Raw genomic sequence first — 23,806 nt, 5'->3', positions numbered from 1 at the left:
CACCCCGTGATGTCATCAACCAACATGACTGCAACCGAACAGCAAGAGGCTCTTTCGCACCTACTCAAACAGTATTTACGAGGATGTTTTTAGTGACACCGCTGGTAAGCTAATTGGTCCTCCTGCATCCGTGCACCTGAAGCCCGGAACAGCCCCTGTGTTCGCCAAGGCGCGCAATGTACCGATGGCACTCAAGAGCCAGTACGCCAAAGAAATCGAAAAGAAACTAGCGTCAGGTGCCTACGAAAAGGTCGACTATTCGGAGTGGGCATCCCCGACCCACATCGTAGTCAAGAAGAATGGAAGCTTACGCATCACCGGAAACTACAAACCAACTGTAAATCCCGGGATGATCATCGACGAGCATCCGATCCCGAAGATTGATACGATCTTCAACTGTATGAAGGGAGCAAATTTGTTCTGCCACTTGGACGTGACGGACGCATACACCCACCTCCCAATCGACGCAGAGTTTCAACACATCCTGACATTGAACACTCCAACCCACGGTCTGGTACGGCCGACAAGAGCAGTGTACGGTGCAGCAAATATTCCGGCAATCTGGCAGCGCCGGATGGAAGCTGTGTTCCAAGGTCTCGCAAACGTCATCAACTTTTTCGATGACATCATAGTCTTCGCCGACGGATTCGAAAATTTGCTCATCTCCCTCGCAGCAGTTTTCGACAGAATCAAGCAACATGGTTTACGCCTGAATCGTGCCAAATGTGTTTTCGCCGCCCCGGTCTTGGAGTGCCTGGGCCACAAAATCGACGCCGATGGACTTCACAAGTCAGACAAACACATTGTGGCAATCCGAGATGCCCCTCGTCCCACCACCCCAGACGAGCTTCAGCTATTTTTGGGAAAAGCGACATATTACAATTCCTTTATTCCTAATTTCTCAACTCGGTCCCGTCCTCTAAGGGACATGATGCAGAAAGGTGATTTGAAGTGGACGCCAGAAAAATGTGCAGCCTACGAGGACATCAAATCAGCTCTGGTGTCACCGCAGGTGCTGATGCCATACGATCCAGCTCTTCCTTTGATCCTGGCCACTGATGCAAGCAAGTATGGCCTGGGAGCCGTTTTGTCGCACCGCCTGGAGAATGGACTCGAGCGACCAATAGCATATGCAAGCTGTGCCATGTCTCCCACCGAGCAGCGCTACCCACAGATAGACAAAGAAGCTCTTGCAATCGTGTGGGCCGTCAAGAAGTTTTTCCATTATCTGTACGCCCGTCGATTCACACTGGTTACAGACCACAAGCCGCTCACCCAAATCTTGCACCCAAGCAAATCACTACCAACGTTGTGCATCAGCAGAATGGCCAATTATGCAGACTACATGGCGCATTTCAACTACGAGGTTGTTTACAAATCAACGAAGGAGAACGTCAATGCCGATTATTGTTCTCGCTTCATCCCGAATCGATCAGCTGATTGTGTAAACAAGGTGAGTGCCCCAGCCGCCCTTTGTGAGGGAAGAGATAGTAGTGAAGACGACTTCGATGCATTCGTTTTGCACCAAATTGCACAACTACCAGTACGTGCCGACCACATAGCTCGAGAAACACGAAAGGATCCCGAACTAGGCACAATCGTACAACTCCTAGAAGCCGGCACAGAGTTGGCCCGTTCCGGTTACAAAGCTCCAGAGGTGAAATTTACACTTGCAGCTGGTTGCCTCTTATTCGAGCACAGAGTGGTGGTACCCCCAGTTCTACGTCAGTCCATCTTGAAAGATCTTCACACCGCACACCTTGGCATAGTGAAAATGAAAGGGCTGGCTCGCTCGTTTGTTTATTGGCCCCGAATCGACGCCGATATCGAGCAGACGGTGAAATCGTGTGCTGACTGTGCCCGTCAAGCGCACTCGCCGCCAAAGTATTCCGAACACCACTGGGAGTATCCCAAAGGCCCATGGGAGAGAATCCACAGAGAACCAGAGAACGGGCCCCGAACAAATATGTGTCGAATCCGTGTGTAAGAATTTGAATCGTCGGCCATTTTAAAACCGTTAAAATTGGCCTGAAAACAGCACCATCTAGTGGCTCTTAGCTAAGTGACTCAGCTGTTGTTGTCGAATTTTTTTTTGTCAACAGTTGAGAACACTCAGAACATAAATAACCCAAAATTTACTTCCAGGTCGTACCAAAACAGAGTTAAATTAGTTTTCATTTTTTGGGGTGTAGAAAAAGCAACATAATGAAATTTGCAGCAGGAACTATTGTCGCTGAATCCCCAAACCGGAGTTATCGTCATTGAGCGCTGGCGACATTTACTGGCGACACTCACTGGCGACAAGTTATTATCAGGACGTGTACAACTTCGGGTGTGTTCTTATACCAAAGATTTTTTATTTCAAAGGAAAGTGCCGCAAAAACAAAGGATTTTTACCTTTGGTTTTGGTATAAATTAAAAATCCTTTGGTTCAAATGCATTTTCCTCTGTTTCAAAGATTTTTTCTTTTGAAAAATCTTAGATTCAAAATATTAATACTTTGATACAAAAAGCAGTTTCATTTGATTTAAAGTTATTATCTTTGCTCAAAGGTAATTTACATATAGATTTAAAAACATCTATTCATTGAACCATTTTCCATTTATTCCAATTGGAAGATTTTTACCCTGTTGTTTCGAAGTTCCTATTAGAAGTTTGAATAATAAAAAGATACAATTTTAGTTCTTAAATTCTTTTTTATTCACAAACACATAAACCACTGGTTCACTATAACCGAGTAGGGTCCTTGATATCGTTGACAAAGTTTCGCATTCTCCGTGGGCCGGTCAATAAACTTCCGAAAGCCACTCCAGCTGCTGGCTGGTCCGACTGGTGATTGCCGTTGAAGATTGGGCCGAAAAAATACGACCGCGGGATTTGGAAAGGTGTTACTTTGCGCAGCTTTCTCCATGTTCGAGAGACTTGGAAATCTATCCGTCGGCCGTGGTCCTGTAACTATACAAGCGTTTTAGAAAATCTTGAATTCACTTAAATATTCAGTATTTATTAACTTACACTTACCATTTTGCATCCGGAATCCTCCTTATTTATAGCTTACTCCGATTCACTGGTTAGATTTTTAAAACGAGCGGCCGAACTTTATTCGATTTTTCGGTTTTCTGTTCTTCTTGCAAGTCAATGCAAAATATCTTCTAAGTTTGAAGTTTTTGTTTCAAAAAATTATTCTTTTCAGTTTAAAACATTTTTCTTCGGTTGAAAGAAAATTTACTTTGTTTCTAAAGAAATATGCAATAAGGGTATATACGGACGATAGTATTGGCGAAAAATTGGCCTCAGCCATAACCTCAAACTTTGATTTGCTGGCGGCCTCACCAGTGATGCTAGGTGCGTTACTAAAATCAGCATTTGTTTGATTTCAACTTATTATAATATTTCTGAATTGATTAAATTTTTTAAATGTCAACAGCTAAACGTTTGAATTCATTATGAGGCGTCCCAAAATGGATGAATTTTCAAGGTGAATTTAAAACATCTGAAATATGTTTTCATATACTGCTTGATAGATTCAAAATTTGTTTCTATCTTCTAAACGAATGCCAAATCATTAACTGTTACAAAAAAAGTAATTTAATGAAAGCCCGTCTATGTTGACTTTGAAAATAATCTCCTGCATGCCCTGATTATTATAAACAAATCCACATAATTCGCTACATCGTTCAAGTGTGCGATACAGGCAGTTGTTATTCCGTTCAGATATATGTTGCAATCAATTTCTACGCATTTAATTGCATTTCATTTTTTTCTAGAAATCTACGGGAATATTGCAAATTCTCAGTACTTATGAAAAGGTTTTTCAATAACAATGCAATTAAAAAATATAATCATTTTCCAAATATCAATGTACTTGGCAACCTTGAACGCCCAAAAAATCCAAACACGAACACCGTGTATCGTTTTTCCACAGGGCGAATTTGTCGATATGAGTACCGGAAAAACGCGTTTATCGTGCGCCCTTCTCAAAAATCGATTCTGTTCTCCCATGGTTGGAGGTTAGGGCTGAGGCCTCCTGCTAAGGTGGTGTTCGTGTAAAACTGTCAATATATCCTAATTGAATTAATTTCTTTTGAATCAAAGAATTTGTTTGAAATCAAAGTCCAAAGTTATTCAATTCAAAAAATTTATTCTTTCTTTCAAAAATTATTCTTTTCAATCAAAACTATAATTCATTGATTCAAAGAAAACAGGAGCTGGATTCAAAAAAATGAATGTTTTGAATCAAAGTCAGATTTAATTCGTTCCAAAATTCAAGTTTACTCTGCGTGAATACACGGAATCGTCCATCTTGTGACAGGCAATCGTAATCATAGGCATGGTAGGCGAACAATTCGCTGTCAAAAAGCGCTCCGTCTCCACCCCCCACCAATGAAAAACTTTTGGTACTCCTTGCCTACTGTTGCTCAATATGCAACCACCCGTAGCTGTATAGGCACGCTGGTTATTACTTTACAAAAGCGTTGCCAGTAATGATATTTCACAACGTCGCTAGTTGGCAAGGTTGCCGATCACCAGCGCGAAAACTTCGAATTTCAACTTCAATGACAATATATGCTCTTGAAACGAAATCTTTTTCTTTTAGCAATGTTCCCTCATTTGGTACTCGTTTTGTATTGAGCCACTGATTTTGTTTGAGAAAAAAAGCAAACATTATTTAGTTGTTTGAAGAGAAAGTTCATATAAGATTTAAATTATGTGTCTGTTTTAATATGAATTATAATTTCATGTGTTAATTTATGATACCCCTCTAATGGATAAACTCCACTTTTTGTTTAGGATCAGATTTTTTTTAATCAAATTTCTTTTATAACGAAGCATTTCAAATCTAATTAATCGAAAGTATCACCACCCATCTTCGTTCTAACATTGCGAAATTCTAGCAAGTAAATATCGCGTCTTTTCTGCCAGGGTAGGACTTCAGTACCTACTTCCGAAAATATTCGAAAATTGGAATAGCTTCTTAATATCGAATTTGGCCTCTTAAACAGAGCAAAGTAATTGCTTGGAGGCTACCCGGACACCTAAGAATCTTTAGAATTTAAGGGAATAGCAAAAGGCATTCAAAAGCAACTCGATATCAAAATTTTCTAAATTCATTTCAATTCACTCCCCCCTTCTATAATACTTATTACAGATATCCGATAACACCATGCGCCAATTTTTTACCAATCCTACCGAGATAACAATTCTGTGAAAATTTTTCATTCGTTGAAGGTACTATTGTCTGAGCGTGTAGAAAAAATGGAAAAAATAAAAGTACCGGTAACGACATCTGGTGGCTCTTAGCTAAGTTGCAAAAATGGCGTCGTTTATTTTGAAATTACGGTTGGTATTTTTACACACGGTTGGGGCTCCAGCCCGAACTCTGGTTCTCTGTGGAGAATCCACGTCGACTACGCAGGTCCCGTAGCAGGTTCGATGTTGCTGATAGTAGTCGATGCATACAGCAAGTGGCTGGAGGTGAAGGTAACCAACTCTACAACAACAGCCGCAACGATTGCCATCATGGACGAGATGTTCGCTCGCTATGGAGCGCCAGTAACTGTGGTGTCAGACAACGGACCACAGTTCACCGCAGCAGAGTTTAAGGAGTTTTTGAAGAACAGTGGGGTCAAGTTTCACAAGTTGTCCGCCCCCTACCACCCAGCAACCAACGGACAGGCGGAACGGTACGTGCAGACGACGAAAGATGCTTTGAAGTCAATGAATACAAATGCATCATCGTTGCAATCGCACCTGAACAACTTCCTGCAGCAGTATCGTCGAGCTCCGCATGCAACCACCGGTGAAGCGCCTTGCAAGCTGTTCTTACGACGGAATTTCCGAACCCGTTTCGATCTACTGAAGCCCGAAGATGTCCAACAACGAGTGTCAACGAAACAGCAAGCTGACTTTGAGCCAAACTATCGTACGTTCAGCGTTGGCCAACAAGTCTACTTCCTGTCCGGCAACCCCCGAATGGAAAAATGGATACCAGGTGTCATCGCAGCACGTCTAGGTGACTTGCACTACCAGATTGAATTCAACGGCAAGCCATTCAAGAGGCATGTCGACCAGATGCGCTCCAAGGTCATCGCAGATGCGCAGCAAATGGTCGAGGAAGCTGAAAGCGACGAGCCAAGACGTGTTCACTTCTACGACAACGCAGCCAGGTTTCCTTCGTCCCCGAATCATCGTAGTGGTGCTCGTACTGCTCCGAGTTCCCCGGAGTATGCCACACCACCTAGCAGCCCGATTCAACAGGATGGTCCCCCGGTTGCCTTGAGACGGTCAACGAGACAACGCCGTCCCCCGCAGCTGTACTCTCCGTAGACGATCCATTCCCAAAGGAGGGAAGAAATGTTGTATATGGAGCCACCCTAGAAGGCGGTCCACCCTAGCATCCCAGCTAGCACTACTACATAGATGACATCAAGAAAATTTCTATACCAGCAGTTAGAGCTGGCACGCCATTAAAGCCATACGCACATTTGTATTTTGCTCTTACTTTCAAATAAATCTTAAGTTTAGTAATTGCGAATTTAATCAATTACTTATCCGAAAGTTAAGACTTACTGTGCCCCGGGTGCTCGTTATGTCCTTATCTCCTCTATATTTTTCAAATTCAGTTAGCAGTCTGGGCTAAAATGCATCAAAATGCAAATCAAAGATTTACCCTTTAAATCTCGTTTCCAAATGCTGTAAAATGATGGTTTGGCATCAAGCGTTTGTAAATTTCAAAATTTCATCCATCCAAACATTAATTTTTATAAATTCAACTTTTTTTGTTGTCTTTTTAACCCCTAAATGTATGCAACACCCTATAAAAACATTTTTGACAGAAAAAATTACGCTCAATATGTTTTCAAGCGACGAAACATGCGTTAAACAAAATTTTGGCTTCCCTTTTGGATTTCCATGCTTCTTAGACCTCATCCGACATTCAGAAATTTGGTTCGTGTTTGTTTTTTTCCAACGTTTTTTTTAAGAAATATGTTTAACTCTTTTATTTAAAGTTTTTAGACAAATTTCTTCTTCGGGTAGTTTTTCGATTTCAGAAAAGGATTTCTCTAGATTTGTAAATGTACTTTTTTCTGCTGTATGCTATAGTAACGTCAATGGTCATACGGGGACTCCCAGCCGCTTCTGGAGGCACTCTTTCATGCACATTTGTTCGTTCATCGTTTCCTGGGTCACGAAAGGTGCACTCCGCTTCCCGCACGTGCAGATGGCTTGCCAAACCAGGAATTTCTACACAAATTTGGACATCTTCTGAGTGCGGACATGCTCCGGAACGCTGAACTTATCCTTGGCCATGAAAAACAGGTTGCCGGGGATCTGTTTGAAGTCGGCCTTCACATATGTTTCGTCGTCCATGATGCAGCATTCAACTTTCGTCTGCATGTTTAGGTACAACTTCCTGGCACGGGTTTTGGCGGCTTCTCGTAGCGATTAGGGGCCTTTTGTACCTTGAACGTTCGAAGCACAGCCTGAGTTTTAGCCTTCTGGACAAAACTTTGGCTTTGGTGCAGCTTCTTAGCCACATCCCGAACGGAGGCGTTCGGGTTTCGGTTGAAGGCCCCAACTACGCGGTTGTGATTTTTGGTGTTGTACGGAATACTTTTTTCTTCACTTCTGGGCTTCCGATCGGTGGTCAATCGTTCCTCGAACCGCTTAGTCACTCGCGACACCGTGGAATTCGCGATTCCCAACGTTTTAGCGATGGAACGATGCGAAAGATCCTTGTTCTCGTGTCATGCTTGGCAAATATCATCGTCATGAGGCGTGAAGCTGTGACTGTGAAGCCTCTTGGTCCGTCAAACTCAATTGACTGTTCCTTAACGACCAGTCACTTCGTTTGCCAGTCATTCATTCCCCATTCATTTGAAGCTAAAATAATAACCTAGTCAAGCACAAGGTTCTTAGATACACTAGGTTCTCCGACTTTCACAGTAAGTAGGCGAGGAGTGAGCGGGGCTCTCAATGAGTTTGTTTATTTTTTGCTCAGCTTTTCTGGGGTTTGTTGGTAAACAAACTTCATGAGTTCCGTATAGTTGCATAGCCTACATAGTAAAAATGGCTGATTCGGGAATTCGTTATTCGGGAACACCTCCTGAATATATACCCACCTTGGTCAAGCAATCGCAATCAAACGACCGATGACGAAAAAGAAACGCATTTATTATTATTGTTGCTCCTGCCAGCAAGCCGAAGACGACCGAAGAGGAACAAGAAAAGCATTTATTATTATTGTTGCTCCTGCCAGCAAGCTCGTTTTCAGTTGTTTATTGCTATTGTTGCTCTCTGCCAGCAAGTCGTTCAATTAGTTGTACCTGCCGTCAGCAGCCGGTCGAAGTGTGAAGAGATTTGCCAGTCACTCTCAGGAGAAATTTTGACCATGTGTAGGAGCTTCGCCAGTCGATGATGGAGAAATGTTGATTGTTGTCGTGCTTTGTCCGTCATGCGAGTAGTGAGGCTCCGTCAATTAAGAACAGTGCCAGTCGTTTGATGAAACAAAACTAATCGGGTCAAGCGTGACGGGCGAAATTTACCATCACTGCTCGTGATGAATACGCAAGATTTTATCACGCACGAGCTATTCTTTCGACTCCATTTCCGTGAGTTTTGATCACAGGAATTATAACTTGCAGGATGTAAACAATGCACTATGAACTAAATCCACCCAAATTTTCATTGAATTCTACCCAACGGTTAAAAAGTTAGAGCAATTTCATAGTGTGGCAATTTAATCGTGGACACCCTTTATTGATTTTTTTTTCAAGGGAGTTTAACTGCCAGAGTCATTCTTTCCTATACTACCTTTAAAGAATTAATGGTCCTAGCCAGTCGTGTCAGACGTAGCCAAATAAAAAAAGAAAATAGAAGATCGCATTTGATTTGGTACTCGTTTCGTTAAAATTTCTTTTAAAAAATAATGATTATTTCTCAACTTGAAGGTTTATTATTGATTTTTATGAATGTTTTGTTTAAAACACTCGTTGTTTAGGAGCGCTCTATGCTTGTTGGGGGACCAGTTTTCAGGATTGCGTAAGGAAATAAGCAAATGCTGATTTATGCTATTCGAGTATTATGTTTATTAGTATTCAACATTACTTTTATTACAGAATTCCTGTACAAATAGACGTTTATATTGTTGCTCTTTCGTGTGAGCTTAGATTAACACGTTCAACAGGTTGGCACTCGATTTTTAATGACTGCTTTCAGGTGGCTTGCTGCTCGGAAAACCAGGAAATTAGTACGATTGAATTAACGTTATATTCTAGATTATAAACATTAACCAGATAAGGTTTAAAACTAGAATATAATTAATTAAAAGTGATAATTTTCTGAATTTCACCTATTCACTTTGAATCGATGAACTTTCCGAAAATTATTCGATAAATTTAAGAACAAAATTTAAAGACTAAGAAATCTACGTTTTGAGAAATATTTCAAACAATTTTTAAGACTAGATTTTTAAGCAATATCTTTTTAAGTCTCAGGACATTTTCGATTTTCTTCAAACTTTTTTTCGATTACGAAATGGCAAAAAATATGCAGAAGTCCGACTTTTACTTATTTTGAGTGACAAACAGGGTTTGTTTCAGGATTCAAGACTGCAAAAACAATAGAGTCAGTTGGCACGATTTTCACAATACTTTAAATTTGTTAGGCAATTCGCAACAAGGAAGACATATTTCAGAAGATGAATATTAGGGAATTTGAAGCTCGATTATCTAATATCGTCGTAACCTCCTTTTGATATTCCAAGAAAAAATAATACTGCAGGTATTATCTTAGAAAAAGAAAATATAGAGCATTTCAACATTAAACTAAGCCCATTAACGTGATACTTAGATCAAATCGAAAAAAAGAAATACAACTTCAAAACATTCAAGCTCTGTGCATTCTAGCAGTAAATATTCACTTCCCTTGTGTTTTTAGTTCAAAAATTATTAAATTTACTCAAAAAAAAAAGTTAAGGAAATGTTAAAACCTTTGAAAATATACGATAGATTTTAAAACATCATTAATATCCTGGTTTCGCTCACATCAACTCACAACAATTATAATAACGAAATTTCTTCTCAAGTAGTTCGAGAGTGCGGCAACCGCTATGCTGTCAGTACAGCATCGAACTGGAACCGTTTCTACTGCTGCTGCTGGCCGCCCGGAAGCTGTTGGTGGCCATGCTCATACGAATGTGCTGGAAAGTGAGCGGCACGTTCAACCGCCGGTCCCGATGTTTGAAGTATTCGTTGTAGTCCAACCGCATGCCCAACTGGCGCAGGGTTTCGCTGGTCGATATGGTCAGCTGGTACAGGAATTGAACCACGATACTTTCGTACTCGTTACCGATATCCTGGAGCAGTGTCTGATGCGTCAGGAGATGTTGCTCGAAGGTTTTCGCCTGTTCATCGCGCTCCAGCATCTGTTCCGTGGTGGTGCCAAACTGACCCTTCTTCTCGCTTGATTTGATCAGATCCTGCCGTAAAACAGGGATTATGAATGTAATGTAAAAAGTGACGGGTTTTATAAAATATTACCTGATAAGCTTTACGGGCATCATTTTCGGTGTAACATAGTCGGTAGAATCGGTCTTGCCATTCATCTAATTTTCGAACGGTGTTGAAAACGGTATCGAGATTGTTTATGATTTGTTGCGAACTTTCATTCAGGAAAGTACCAATGCGAATTTCTTCCAGAAACTGATGATGGGCCTCAAGGATGTCATCCAGGGCTGTCGCCTGGTTTACTCGAGGTATGAATTGGACCCAGGAGCACTCGATCACTTCGAAGAGTGTATAGTATTGCAACTGGCAGATGAAATTAATCATCTGGGAAGTGATCATTTGAAGTCGCTGGACGATCGGGCCGATATGTTTCTGTAAGGGTTTCAACGATTTGCCGTTCAACATTTGCTGCTTCCAGGTGCGGGACAGAATGAACTCGATGTGTTTGATATTCCAGAGATGCTTGAAAAAGGTTTGATAACGGCTCAGGGAAGGCTCTAATATGGTTGAGAGGGGTCCGCAAACTTTGTAGGTGAGTCCGAAAACATCCCATCCGGTGTCACCATCGTAGTTTGTAAGAAAATGTATGTCCAGGTAATTAAGAACTTCCGGTTCGTCTTGTTCCGAGCATGAAATGCGAACGGCAGCCGCCAGGATGGAAAATAAATCGTGCTGGAATATTTCCGATGCAGGTCGATCTAGTTCTACGTGTAGATTTTCCATGAAAATATCTGCAAAATGACCTTGCCCTAACAGCAGATAGTTTCGCATCGCCTGTAAATGATCCAAAAGACGATGTGGCCCAAGCACTATGTCCAAAACTTGTCTGGATGTGTTGAGATACAGGCTGTCTATCAACTGATGAAGTTTGGTGGTGCATATTGGCGAGTATAGTAGATCGAGCTCATTTTCTAAGCACTGTTTCAGATCATTTCTAGATTTGACAGGGGTTTTATCTTGGCAGACTTCCCGTAGAAAGTTAATGCTTTTACCGATGACCAGAATTCGTTTGGCCATGGTATCGCTAATAAAACTGGGCAGCATACTCCTTCGAATGCGATATTTTTGATGCCATAGCTGATCGAATCCAACCTCGGAGATTTCCTCTATAAAGAATTCGCAATTGGGATCAACGATTTCTCCATTAATCAACCACCTTATTAAAGCGTGTTGCAGCGGAATGCACGAAGATCTCAATAGCTCCAACGCCAATTTCCTATTCTCGGGATAGCCGTTGGTTGTATAATCATGCACAACCGTTGCCAATGCTCCTCCTTTCAGTTCCTTGCATGATTCCGATATGAGTGCCAGCCACTGCAATCTTTCCATGGGTCCAGACAACCAAAGCCGTAGCTTCATGAGCGTCAAGCGGTCTCCGCCAGTTAATGTTGTAGTTCTTTCTCGCCTCTGCCGGTTCAAATCTTCTTGCAGAATTGCCAGCATTCCGTAGTACTGAGTCAACTCTTTCTGTAAAGCTGATATATAACCTTGACCAAAATTTCCCTTCATATAACAATCGCTCTTCGGGTCCGTAAATTTCACTACCTTATTGTGGTAATGACCCACTTCGGCTAGATGTAGTATCATTCCTGCATCGCCAACACTCAATGTGCGACCCTTGATGTGATCCAATTTAAATTCTCCGGTTACGATATGTTTTCGCAAGTATTTCCCCTGAATACCGGTACATGCGTAAATGACATCCTGAATCAACTGATCTTGCAGGTTTTGGGAAGCAGTTAGCCCTTCTTCTTCGGACAAGTCTCCGGATGCCATCGAGCTAGTGGAATTTTTAAAAGGCATCATTTTCATCCCACTCACACTTTCCATGGAGCGTGTCCGCAGTTCCAGTTTTGAGAAGATGCCATCTAGACCGGAGGATTCTGCCCCACCAGCAGTTATGCCAACCGTTGCTGCCGAAGAGCGAGAGCTTGCGGAAGCGCTGGGGGCAGGAAGAACGGGAGGATGATGATTACTCATGTCGTTTCGTAGATCCACTTGCAGATTGAGACTCCCGTTGCGCAACTGATGCGATGAGCGAAGCTTCGAGTTGCCTTCCGTATCTGCCAGTAGTAGTAAGAACTCCAAAACCTGGGACCTTTGTTTACTGTCCGTCTGTGGGAAGAAATTCGGTTTATAACACACATTTCAAGTTGAATCATTTACTCACATATGCGCTCAACTGTTCGTGCAATCCCTGAAACAGCACAGTATCCGCGGAGCTTCGCCCCGACGTCAGGTACTGTCCGATACGTGCTACAATCGAGCTTTCATCACCAACATAGGCCGAAATCGAGTGCGGTGTGTTGGCCATATGCTGGGTGGCACTTTTTAACAGGGTACCTGCAAAGAGGGAACTTTGAAACACGTCGACATCGGAAGCTTGACATAACGCGGATCGAAAATCGAAACAGATTGGCCACGGTCGCCTTTGTTTTGATACGCTTGCCGCACCTCGCCTGAAACCAAGCAGTTTTTTTCCCTGATTCTCCACCTATTATATTTAGCTTACCATATCGGTCGCCAGCGAAATTTTTGCACAGCTTTCGCAGCAAATCGTAAATTTCGGTGTAGTTTTGCTGCCGCTGGGAATGCATTTTCCTTTTAAATCTGGCACAACAAATTCACGGATTCGAAGCGATAACACTAAATGATTTGCTAGTTTAAACGTAAATTGTGCGTAGCATTTTATAAAGGAAAACAGAAATTCACAAATTTATCACCAGCATCGCCAAGAGCGCAACGAACTAATGCAGATTTTCGTTTTTTCCTTTCCGCCTTCTTCCACCAACTGTCCGAAATATCGAATAATAAAAGTCGATATAAATTTATATCGATGAAATTAAATATCATTACAATTTTTTTTATTTACATTTGAGCGCCCCTTGTCAAACGTCATCCCAAATGCGGATTTCGTGGAAGGAGAGGAGAGACACATTTGTGCAAAAACAATTTTCGTACGCCGACCGACAGCCACCCGGAAAGAGTTGAAGTTTTAGTCGCATTTTGACAAATCAAAAAACCTTAGAAATAGTGATATTCGGGCCGCTTTTAGTCTTTTCGTAAGGATGTTTAAGAAGTAAGTTATCTGAACTTTCAATGTTCGCCAGCTTTTTAATTGTTTATTCCTGCAGGTTCGACGAAAAGGAGAGTATCTCAGGTGTTCAACAGCTCAAATCCTCGATACAGAAGGGCATTCGGGTGAAGCTGCTCGAACAGTACCCGCACATCAAGGATCACATCGACCAGGTGTTGCCCAAGAAGGATCAGTTCAGGATCGTTAAATGGTGAGTTGTGTGCTTTTGGAAGCAACCTGGAAAGCTACCTTTCTTTAATCTCTTTCTGTTGCAAATGGCCTTCAATTTTAGTGCTACCAGCTACCACGTTAAATTGATGCAAACTTATCAAACATGTTTAACATAAAGTTTTATCGCTCTTTAGGGTTTAGTGGGCTACTTTTATGTCCAAATTCGGCAACAGTTGTTACTTATCTTGTTGTAATATTTTATAGAAGAGAAAGATTCTTTCCACATTTTGGTGCTTATGTTTCAAAAACAATTTTATTTAGCGTTCTAAATTACGCATTCAGATTAGTGAAAATCAGTTCGGTAACACTTGGCTTAAAATAAAAATTTGATTTTTCCATGTCTCATATAAATCGGGAGATTTCTATATAAAAAGTGTACCAACGTAACGAAAAAAAAACTTTATAGAGCGAACTCTAATATTGACTAGAAGCTCTACAACGTCATATTTGAATGAACCATCAAACTTAACCTTTTCCAGCCATGATCACATCGAAATACTGGTTAACAGTGCCGGGGATCAGTTGTTTTTCCGGCACCGGGAGGGCTGCTGGATGCCGACGTTGAGGCTGTTCCACCGATATCCGTTTTTCCTGCCGATGGAACAGGTAGATAAGGGTGCCATCCGGTTTGTGCTGAGCGGAGCCAACATCATGTGTCCCGGGCTGACGTCCCCGGGTGCCTGCATGACTCCGGTCGACAAGGGCACGGTCGTGGCAATCATGGCCGAGGGCAAAACCCATGCGCTGGCCATCGGTCAGACAACGCTATCCACCGATGATATGTGAGTTGTTTTGAACTGAGTCGTATTAAACTGTTTCTAATGGTAATATGTCTTGATTTTCCAGATTGAAAGTCAACAAGGGCGTTGGTGTGGAGAACTGCCATTATCTAAACGACGGACTGTGGCACATGAAGCCAGTGAAGTAAACCGCTTCCTCATCACTTCTGGAGCTGTGTTCTCGTGCGGGATCATCGCAACCTATCTATTCGCACTTCAGGCTAAGAGCATATATAACGTGAACTATTGAATATACAACAAATGTGAATTATTTCTTATTTTTTAACTTGCGGAACGGATGTCTTCAAAACACGGATCAAGAGAAAGCCGTCGCTAAATTTTACCTTAATATAATTAATACCAGCTTCGTTAATCTCAGTTATGATGAAAATTCAGTCCTTAGGGCCAAGTTATCTTTTGACGCTTGCTCGGGGCAGCGTTAACAGCAACACCTGTTTTACTAGGACTTATCTCTATGGTTCGTTTGCTAATGCTGCTGATTGAACTCGACACATTCTTGGTTTCAGGTGCTGGTGATCGTTCAGCCTCTTTTCGAGCACAATCCCCGCTGTTGATAAGTCGAATTCGTTTGAATCCGTGACTTACGTTTTCCACCGGGTTCGATTCGGAATATACGATACGCTGTCGTACATTTTTCAGGTTAGCTCTTGGTGTCGCAGTAGCATCTACCATTTCTACATCGTTGGGGTATCTGCTGGCGGCTTCAGCGGAGGTACTGCTTTTAGAACCACCAGCTCGTTGAGGCATCGGGAGGAGATGTTTGCAGTAAAGATTGATCAGCTCATCGCGAGAGAGTTCTTCCAGTCGAGGAATACTAAATTGACGCTATTGTAGAAGCAGAACATAGAAGAATACCAGGAATTTGAACCAATTTTATTTCAAATTAATCAGTCTAAGCATCAGTGAACGGAAATTTTTTCGACAAGTATAAGGACTCGTTTTCCTATATTTAACGGTGCAACGGTTATATATAACTTGAAGGCAACCGAAATTTTAATGAATAAATTGAATAAAAAAAAACTCATTTCAAATCTTGTTTTTTTTCATATGCCCTTTCGCTTGATAACATCAGGAGAGATTTTCTTGCACAAACTCTACGCACTGTAGGATACAGATGAGAGAAAGAAAAGAGGGAATGCCCAGAGTTGATGATTTCTCAATATGCTTGAATGACTGACTGAAGAAGCAAATGAGATATTTTGAAAAACGGCCTGCTTGGATTTAAGGTGGAACGCGTGGACAAGTTGCCTATAAAAAGAACGGTACCCCAGCAAAATGGTGATTCTAAATTCGGATGTTCTAGTGAGAAAATCCCAAAACGGAGGCACGGAACTAAATCACCCACTGGAAGACGGTTAAAAGGCGAGGAAAAAACCCTAAGTTCACGACACGCACATACCTGTTGAAATAACTCCAGCAATTGCTTTTTGCTCATCAGATGAGGATGCAGAATATCCATTGTTAGGGAGAAGTTGCACTGTATTTTTTAAATCTGTTCGCAGTTTTTCTTGATAATGTAGAGAAGCGTCCCGGATTTTTTTTGAAAAGTTTTATTTACATTTTTTTTGAGCCGCCTTTCTCGCCGAGGGGCTATTCGATGGTTGGAAATCATTTCGTAACAATGTTTACAAAATTTCAGAATCCATCTTCTGGAATCATCTAAACCAGGGGTGCTAAGTGTTCTGATTTTTCTGGTTTGTCCTGATTTTCGACAGTGCTGAACGCTTGAATACACTGCAAAAAATCCACATATGTGTTGGGGATATGTGTTAGCCTTATAGATTTTTGCAATGTGACTCCTATTTGAAAATAATGTGTCGCCACATATAGAATAGAAAATTATGACTTCTATATGCACTCAAACATCTGCCTACATCTAGGCGTTTACTTGCATGCCGACAATCTCCACTTACGTTCCCGAATCTCGATGTCTAGCGCCTTTTGATGACACCGGCGATGTAGTTCCTCATTCGAGATCCAGTTGCCAGGCCACCAAGCGCGGATGATATTCCGCAGGCAGCGGTTTACAAATACTTGCAGTTTTCGCGTCGTTACCGCATATGTGCACCAAGTTTCGCACCCGTACAGCAATACGGATTTGACGTTTGAGTTGAAGATTCTGATTTTCGTTCGTAGAGAGATCTGGCGTGACCGCCAGATGTTTCGGAGACTCGCAAACGCAAATCGGGCCTTTCTGATCCGGGTTTCGATGTCTTTTCTGGTACCACCATCAGGCGTTATCTGGCTACCAAGATACTGGAAGCACTCCACTTTCTCAACTTGTTGCCCAGCTACCATGAAACTGGAGGGATTTCCTGTGTTGATCTCCATCGACTTGGTCTTTCCGACATTGACTTTGAGACCTGCTGCTTTGGAACTTTCGGTGAGGTCGTCGAGTTTGCTCTGCATATCTGGTTGTGTTTGGGCGAGCAAAACAATATCGTCAGCCAGGTCAAGGTCGTTCAGTTGCTCCATTGTTGAAGGATTCCACGGTAATCCTCGGTTCGGTGCACAGTCAATCGATCCAATCAGAATCTCATCCATTACGATTAGAAAAAGTAGCGGTGATAGAATACATCCTTGTCTCACTCCAGCAGTTACCGGGATTGGTTCGGACAAGACACCGTCGTGCAAGACCTTGCACGAAAATGCCTCGTACTGTGCTTTGATGAGATGGACTAGTTTCTCTGGGACCCCTCGTCGCCTTAGAGCCGCCCAGATGTTTTCATGGTTAAGTCGGTCGAATGCTTTTTCGAAATCAACGAACACCAGCAGAAGAGAGTCCTGGAATTCGTTGATTTGTTCCAGTATGATTCGTAGCGTAGTTATGTGGTCCACACATGATCGTCCGGATCGGAATCCAGCTTGTTGCCGTCGGAGTGTAGCGTCTATTTTCTCCTGGATCCTGTTCAGAATCACTTTGCAGAGTACTTTGAGGGTTGTACAGATCAACGTTATGCCTCGCCAGTTACCGCACTCTGTCAGGTCTCCTTTCTTCGGGACCTTTACGAGGATACCCTGCATCCAGTCGGCCGGGAATGTTGCAGTATCCCAGATGTCAGCGAAAAGACGGTGCAACATTTGTGCTGATAGGGCAGGGTCGGCTTTCAGCATTTCAGCAGGGATGCAATCGATCCCAGGTGCTTTGTTGGATTTCATGTTTTTGATTGCCGCTTCTATTTCAGCCAGCGAAGGCGCTTCCGAGTTGACGCCATTTATGCGACTTACTGTTGGCGCTTCGAGCTGCAGATTCTGTTGGCCATCGCTATTCGTGACTCGAAAGAGTTGTTCGAAGTGCTCAGTCCATCGTTTGAGCTGATCTGTTCGATCGGTCAATAACTGACCTGCTCGGTCTTTTAGCGGCATTCTCGCATTAGTCCTTGCACCACTGAGGCGGCGAGAAATGTCATAAAGTAATCGGATATCTCCATTGGCGGCGGCTCTTTCCCCCTCTTCGGCTAGGGAGTTTGTCCAGGCTCTCTTGTCTCGTCTACAAGCTCGTTTAACTGCCTTTTCCAGCTCCGCATATCGTAAGCGGGCGGCTGCTTTGGCTGACCCGGTACATGCCTGCTCAATTCCGACTTTCGCCTTTCTCCGATCATCGATCATCCTCCAAGTTTCATCCGACATCCATTCACTTCTTCTTCCACAAACTTTACCGAGAGTACTATGGCTCGTCGTGATAAAGGCATTCTTGATTCCACACCACTGTTCTTCGACTGCTCCGTCTGTCGGCAGCTCCAAGGCTCGGGATTCTAGCTGTTCAACGTATGCCCTTTTCACCTCTGGATTCTCCAACCGGCGGACGTCGTATCGACACCCGACTTTCTCCTCGCGCCGTTGGACACGCGCAACTCTCAGTCGTATCTCGCCAAGGACGAGGTGATGGTCAGATGCAATGTCTGCGCTTCGTTTGTTGCGGACATCAAGAAGGCTCCTTCTCCATTTTCGGCTGATGCAGATGTGGTCAATTTGATTTTCTGTTCGGCCATCTCGGGATACCCAAGTGACCTTATGTGCTGGTCGATGGGGGAAGAGCGATCCGCCGATCACCATGTTGTTGTTGCCACAAAATTCTACAAACAGCTCTCCGTTTTCGCTCATCTGTCCTAGGCCATGGCGCCCCATGATGCGCTCAAGGTCCTGATTGTCGGAGCCAATCTTTGCGTTGAAGTCGCCCAAATGGATTTGAATGTCACCCTTCGGAATTCTCTCTACCACGCTGTTCAGTTGACTGTAAAACTGCTCTTTCTCCTGCAAGTCGGCAACGTCAGTTGGCGCATAACACTGGACCATTGTAAGGTTTCTAACCCGTGTTCTGAATCTGGCTACGATTATTCTTTCGTTTATCGGTTCCCATCTAATGAGGGCCGCGTAGGCCTGCGGGCTTAACAGGAAACCAACTCCTCGTTCCCGAGTAGCATGTTCTCCTCGTATGCCAGAGTAAAGCAGGACTTGCCCTGCTTGGCTGGTAAACGGTGGATAATGTGCAACACGAGACCCCATAGTGGTCATATCACCTCTTATTCACAACTCCTATCTCTACCTCCCCGCGGTGCCGGCTGGGGTGCGAGTAACCTAAGCGGAGATCGGGTACCCAACCCCGGTGGATGCTTTGGTCGCATGCAGACTGAGAAGGTGGCCGCACGCGTCTGTTCCCCAGGTCAGGGGCGGCGTGCAACAACAACCGAGCGTCTGTTCTCCAGGTCAGGGGCGGCTCAAACAGCGTCTGTCTTGCAGCAAGCGGCTGAATTTATGAAATGCGGCTCCCGCCAGCTAAGTCCAAGATGGCAGCCCCATCGCGGGATAGGGACTTTAGGCTAACAACCTACTGCTCCCGATTTTAAAATTGTTACGGAATCCGAAAGAAATGACCGACCTGGAACTTTGGCGACGACTTTTAGCATGAAAACACGGACACGAATTGGAACTTGGAATGTTTTAACCCTTGCCCAACAAGGCAAACTGGAACAACTTGCTAGAGAGGCTAGCCGCCTCAAGCTTGAAATTCTGGGACTGAGCGAAGTCCGTTGGCCTAATACTGGAGAACACAAGACACAATCCGGGCAAGTCCTGCATGCCGACAAGATGGCTTTTTATTTCGTTCGAATTAGTTTTTCGGAGGAAAATAAAAAATGTGAGGTGTACACTTTGAAACATTTATTACATAAAAAACAAATACAAGCTAAGCCTAATGCGTACTTGAATAACGACGTCCTTGCCCCCTACAGCATTAGCTTCTTCCTGTGGGGAGAACAAAAAAGATCAATGATCGATGTTTAATTTTAATACAGTAATAAGGTAACGGACTTATTTTGGACCAGAGGACCAATTTTAGACCACCTTGTCTAGCTCTCTTATAAAACAAATAATCATGAATTTTTTTAGCAAATATTGTTGAAGCCCCACTAATTTTTATCATTATAAGATGCTTTATAAGAGAGCTAGACAAGGTGGCCTAAAATTGGTCCTCTGGTCCAAAATAAGTCCATTACCCTACTTACCAAATTAAAATGTTTTAATTATCACTTAAACGGCACACCAACTTTTTCTTCGGGTGGCCATTTTGAACACATGAAAATTTTCAAAGATGAAAATCATAGAATGCATTTGTCAATACCATATAAACTTCATATTTCAAACATTAAATTAATTTGTGGCATATGATGTTTATATGAAGTATATGAGATCTATGTGTAGAGCATTTTTGAGGACGTATGTATCCTAAGTGTGGATTTTTTGCAGTGTACTGATTTTAAAAAATGGTCAACAAAATGTACTAAATTTGTCTCGGTTTCATTTATGCAAAACAATCCGAGCTGCATATTACTTTTAGTTGTGTTCTAAAAAATCTTGATTTTTTCTCTGCTGTGTGTTGATTCTAGACAAAACCACGACAGCTCTAATTAAAACAGTGAACACTAGGATGGATAATTAGATGTTTGAATAAAATTGTATAGCGATAGAATTCAAACAGAAAATGTTTCAGGAGTCTTTGTTCTCAAAGAATTTCGATTGGAACATAAGTTCTGCAGCTTTTGACAAATATTTAAGCTGTATAATCGCAATCTGGCCAAAGAAATTCCTATAGCATTAGGGGTGAAGATATAAATTTATAACTTTTATTTTAAAAGCAACAAGATTATATCAAATGCCTGTATGCTTCAAGCCCTTATAGTAAGAAGCTTCCAGCAATTATTATAAGATTCATTATCTTCTGGAATCATTCTTAAAACATTTTGAAATGCCTGATCGGACCAAAATTTTTAAACCGGAATGCCGAGACAATGATAATCTCTGCACAAAACGAAACCATTGAAAAAATTTAGCATTTTTTCGGATAAAAAATCTGTAAGATATGAGGAACTTTCTCATATGACGCCGGCTAACTGAATACTTAGCTAGCAAATTCATTTGCAAACCAAAACTTACCGGATTATTAGTAGATTTTACAAAATTTTGGTTAAATATTTGTCACAGAAATGGTGTTTCAGATGGCTGAAATTGACGCAAAACGCACCACATCAGATATCAACCTCATTTTATTGTGGCTACAGAGAGTAATTGAATTGAATGGTTAGTGAAATAGCAATATGAAGTAGACAAAATTAAGCCTCGTTTGGCGGCCCTTTGGATTGGATTAAATAACTGTAATTTTGTGTGGTCCTTTTTATAAGGCCTAAAAAACCCATTTTAACCTCAAAAGATCTGGTTTGAGTTTTAGAACCACTTTTAAGATTACTGTTTTTTTTAAATGAATTATCATACCGTGACCAGCCCTTATCCTGCGCAGTCACAAATTTTTATATTCAAACAGAATTATCTCAAGATTTGCAGAATAAAATCTTCATATAACAAACAGTATCTCTCCAGTTACTGTTTATCTTCAATTTGGTTCCATTTATTTTGATATTGGATGTGAGAAAAATTGCGGGAAAAATTCGATTTTATATATTTTTGAATATAGGACGTGAACGTTAAAAAAATGGCCGGCTAAAGTGTTTGTGAAAACACATAGTAAGGTAAATTTTTTATAACTTAAAACATTTAAATAAATCTGAACTGTGCAAAATTAGTGCCGTTAACGTTAGTTATTAAACTCATCTAATGATGGCTCCAGAGAGTAACTGCATGGTTATCGAAAAGCAATGTGAAATAGTGCGAAAAAAAGAGAAAAATATGGTCGACAAGCATTTTTGCGGAAGTAAATGGAATCATTAGCATAACATAACAAATATTGGCAAATTTTATGAGCAAATTTAGCTCAAATATTTGCTTCGATTTGCTTATAATGAAGCTGGAAAAGGCAGTTAAACGAGCTTGTAGACGAGACAAGAGAGCCTGGACAAACTCCCTAGCCGAAGAGGGAGAAAGAGCTGCTACTTTATGACATTTCTCGCCGCCTCAGTGGTGCAAGTACTAATGCAAGAATGCCACTGAAAGACCGAGCAGGTCAGTTATTGACCGATCGAACAGATCAGCTCAAACGATGGACTGAGCACTTCGAACAACTCTTCCGAGTCACGAATAGCGATGGCCAACAGAACCCGCAGCTAGAAGCGCCAACAGTAAGTCGCATAAATGGCGTCAACTCGGAAGCGCCCTCGCTGGCTGAAATAGAAGCGGCAATCAAAAACATGAAATCCAACAAAGCACCTGGGATCGATTGCATCCCTGCTGAAATGCTGAAAGCCGACCCTGCCCTGTCAGCACAAATGATGCACCGTCTTTTCGCTGACATTTGGGATACTGCAACATTCCCGGCCGATTGGATGCAGGGTATCCTCGTAAAGGTCCCGAAGAAAGGAGACCTGACTGAGTGCGGTAACTGGCGAGGCATAACGTTGATCTGTACAACCCTCAAAGTACTCTGCAAAGTGATCCTGAACAGGATCCAGGAGAAAATTGACGCTGCACTCCGACGGCAACAAGCTGGATCCCGATCCGGACGATCATGTGTGGACCACATCACAACGCTACGAATCATACTGGAACAAATCAACGAATTCCAGGACTCTCTTCTGCTGGTTTTCGTTGATTTCGAAAAAGCATTTGACCTACTTAACCATGAAAACATCTGGGCGCCTCTAAGGCGACGAGGGGTCCCAGAGAAACTAGTCCATCTCATCGAAGCACAATACGAGGCATTTTCGTGCAAGGTCTTGCACGACGGTGTCTTGTCCGAACCAATCCCGGTAACTGCTGGAGTGAGACAAGGATGTTGTTGAACGCAGCAGGCGTTTAACAGTAACAAAATAATCATAGTAACCCATGTTTAAAATTTAAATAAAATTCTCTCTCTTGTTCCAACTGTTAACGAAGCTAGTTCGTTCTTTACGGCTCTCCATATTCCAAAAGGTTATGGGCCCAGAGCCAAAAAGTTAAAAAGTAAAAGTTTTTTAAATTTGAATTTTAAAAAGTACCCCGTCGCGAGTTTCGATTATGTCTACCGGTCAAGGCGATGTAGCTGCAACAGCAAAAGCCTTCAGTTCGCTGAATTTGTCATCGATAGAATTGCTAATTGGTCCACGTGGCAATTCGCAGTCCAGACTTTTCTCGAACTGGAGGACTTGTGGGACGTGGTGAAGCCGACACCGAACGAGGATGGAACCATGCCGGTCGTAAACCCGGAGAAGGACCGAAAAGCGCGTGGAAAAATAATTCTTCTTCTTGACCCTACGAATTATGTCCATGTGAGGGAAGCGAGAACTGCGCAGGAAACGTGGTCGAAATTGGAAGCAGCGTTTGAGGATTCCGGGCTGACACGAAAAGTTGGCTTGCTGCGAAAATTAATTACAACGTCCCTAGCAACGAGCGACTCCATGGAAACGTATGTCAACACCATAGTAACCACAGCACATCAACTACGAGGAATCGGTTTTGACATAAGCAAAGTGTGGGTCGGAACTCTTCTGTTGGCAGGATTGCCGGAATCGTACAGCCCAATGGTGATGGCACTCGAAAACTCCGGAGCAGCAATCAACGGCGATGTCATCAAGACGACTGCAGGAAGTTAGAGCACCTGAGCCATCAGCAGGAACAGCGTATGCAGGGAGGAAACATTTTTCAAAACCACCACCGAAACCCACTCGTGAAGTAACTCTCGTCGCGAACGGCACGTTGGTTTTTCGATCCGGAGAATTGCCTATTATAATCGAGTTTGGGATAGTTTTATACGATCAATTCTGGTT

General features: G+C 42.5%; 5 protein-coding genes across 5 annotated transcripts; 3 read left to right on the top strand and 2 right to left on the bottom strand.

The window, feature by feature from the left end:
- The first annotated feature begins 28 nt into the window (after positions 1-28).
- On the top strand, positions 29-5,341 carry LOC129739524 (uncharacterized protein K02A2.6-like). The gene is made up of 2 exons (XM_055731004.1): positions 29-1,983; positions 5,230-5,341. The coding sequence occupies exons 1-2, from the start codon at positions 185-187 to the stop codon at positions 5,249-5,251; spliced, it is 1,821 nt and encodes a 606-aa protein (XP_055586979.1). The 5' UTR covers positions 29-184; the 3' UTR covers positions 5,252-5,341.
- A 92-nt stretch (positions 5,342-5,433) lies between these two features.
- On the top strand, positions 5,434-6,327 carry LOC129761055 (uncharacterized protein K02A2.6-like). Its single transcript, XM_055758758.1, has one exon. The coding sequence runs from the start codon at positions 5,434-5,436 to the stop codon at positions 6,325-6,327; it is 894 nt and encodes a 297-aa protein (XP_055614733.1).
- Positions 6,328-9,074: 2,747 nt separating this feature from the next.
- LOC129738746 (gamma-tubulin complex component 3) lies at positions 9,075-13,285 on the bottom strand. The gene is made up of 4 exons (XM_055730006.1): positions 13,021-13,285; positions 12,679-12,851; positions 10,542-12,623; positions 9,075-10,480 (listed from the first exon to the last, which is right to left on the bottom strand). The coding sequence occupies exons 1-4, from the start codon at positions 13,103-13,105 to the stop codon at positions 10,118-10,120; spliced, it is 2,703 nt and encodes a 900-aa protein (XP_055585981.1). The 5' UTR covers positions 13,106-13,285; the 3' UTR covers positions 9,075-10,117.
- Positions 13,286-13,431: 146 nt separating this feature from the next.
- Positions 13,432-14,862, top strand: LOC129738748 (malignant T-cell-amplified sequence 1 homolog). Its single transcript, XM_055730007.1, has 4 exons — positions 13,432-13,587; positions 13,643-13,795; positions 14,295-14,597; positions 14,662-14,862. Exons 1-4 carry the CDS (start codon positions 13,577-13,579, stop codon positions 14,741-14,743), a joined length of 549 nt encoding a protein of 182 aa, XP_055585982.1. The 5' UTR covers positions 13,432-13,576; the 3' UTR covers positions 14,744-14,862.
- Positions 14,167-16,177, bottom strand: LOC129738749 (uncharacterized). Its single transcript, XM_055730008.1, has 2 exons — positions 16,015-16,177; positions 14,167-15,440 (listed from the first exon to the last, which is right to left on the bottom strand). The coding sequence occupies exons 1-2, from the start codon at positions 16,072-16,074 to the stop codon at positions 14,994-14,996; spliced, it is 507 nt and encodes a 168-aa protein (XP_055585983.1). The 5' UTR covers positions 16,075-16,177; the 3' UTR covers positions 14,167-14,993.
- Between the last annotated feature and the right edge of the window lie 7,629 nt (positions 16,178-23,806).

This window comes from Uranotaenia lowii, chromosome 1 (assembly GCF_029784155.1).
Source record: "Uranotaenia lowii strain MFRU-FL chromosome 1, ASM2978415v1, whole genome shotgun sequence".
Classification (NCBI taxonomy): domain Eukaryota; kingdom Metazoa; phylum Arthropoda; class Insecta; order Diptera; family Culicidae; genus Uranotaenia; species Uranotaenia lowii.
Note: the sequence above shows the minus strand (reverse complement) of the source record. Positions and strands in the feature narration are given on the sequence as shown.

Bases quoted from the DNA above. Each gene is read 5' to 3' on its own strand.
- LOC129738749 (XM_055730008.1), bottom strand. From the start codon at position 16,074: ATGGATATTCTGCATCCTCATCTGATGAGCAAAAAGCAATTGCTGGAG. The intron at 15,441-16,014 runs GTATGTGCGTGT...CTTCTACAATAG, and splicing joins TGCTGGAGTTATTTCAACAG to CGTCAATTTAGTATTCCTCG.
- LOC129739524 (XM_055731004.1), top strand. From the start codon at position 185: ATGGCACTCAAGAGCCAGTACGCCAAAGAAATCGAAAAGAAACTAGCG. The intron at 1,984-5,229 runs GTAAGAATTTGA...CATTCGTTGAAG, and splicing joins AATATGTGTCGAATCCGTGT to GTACTATTGTCTGAGCGTGT.
- LOC129738748 (XM_055730007.1), top strand. The intron at 13,796-14,294 runs GTGAGTTGTGTG...AACCTTTTCCAG, and splicing joins CAGTTCAGGATCGTTAAATG to CCATGATCACATCGAAATAC. The intron at 14,598-14,661 runs GTGAGTTGTTTT...TTGATTTTCCAG, and splicing joins ACGCTATCCACCGATGATAT to ATTGAAAGTCAACAAGGGCG.
- LOC129738746 (XM_055730006.1), bottom strand. From the start codon at position 13,105: ATGCATTCCCAGCGGCAGCAAAACTACACCGAAATTTACGATTTGCTG. The intron at 12,852-13,020 runs GTAAGCTAAATA...CCCTCTTTGCAG, and splicing joins TTTCGCTGGCGACCGATATG to GTACCCTGTTAAAAAGTGCC. The intron at 12,624-12,678 runs GTGAGTAAATGA...TTCTTCCCACAG, and splicing joins ACGAACAGTTGAGCGCATAT to ACGGACAGTAAACAAAGGTC.
- LOC129761055 (XM_055758758.1), top strand. From the start codon at position 5,434: ATGTTGCTGATAGTAGTCGATGCATACAGCAAGTGGCTGGAGGTGAAG.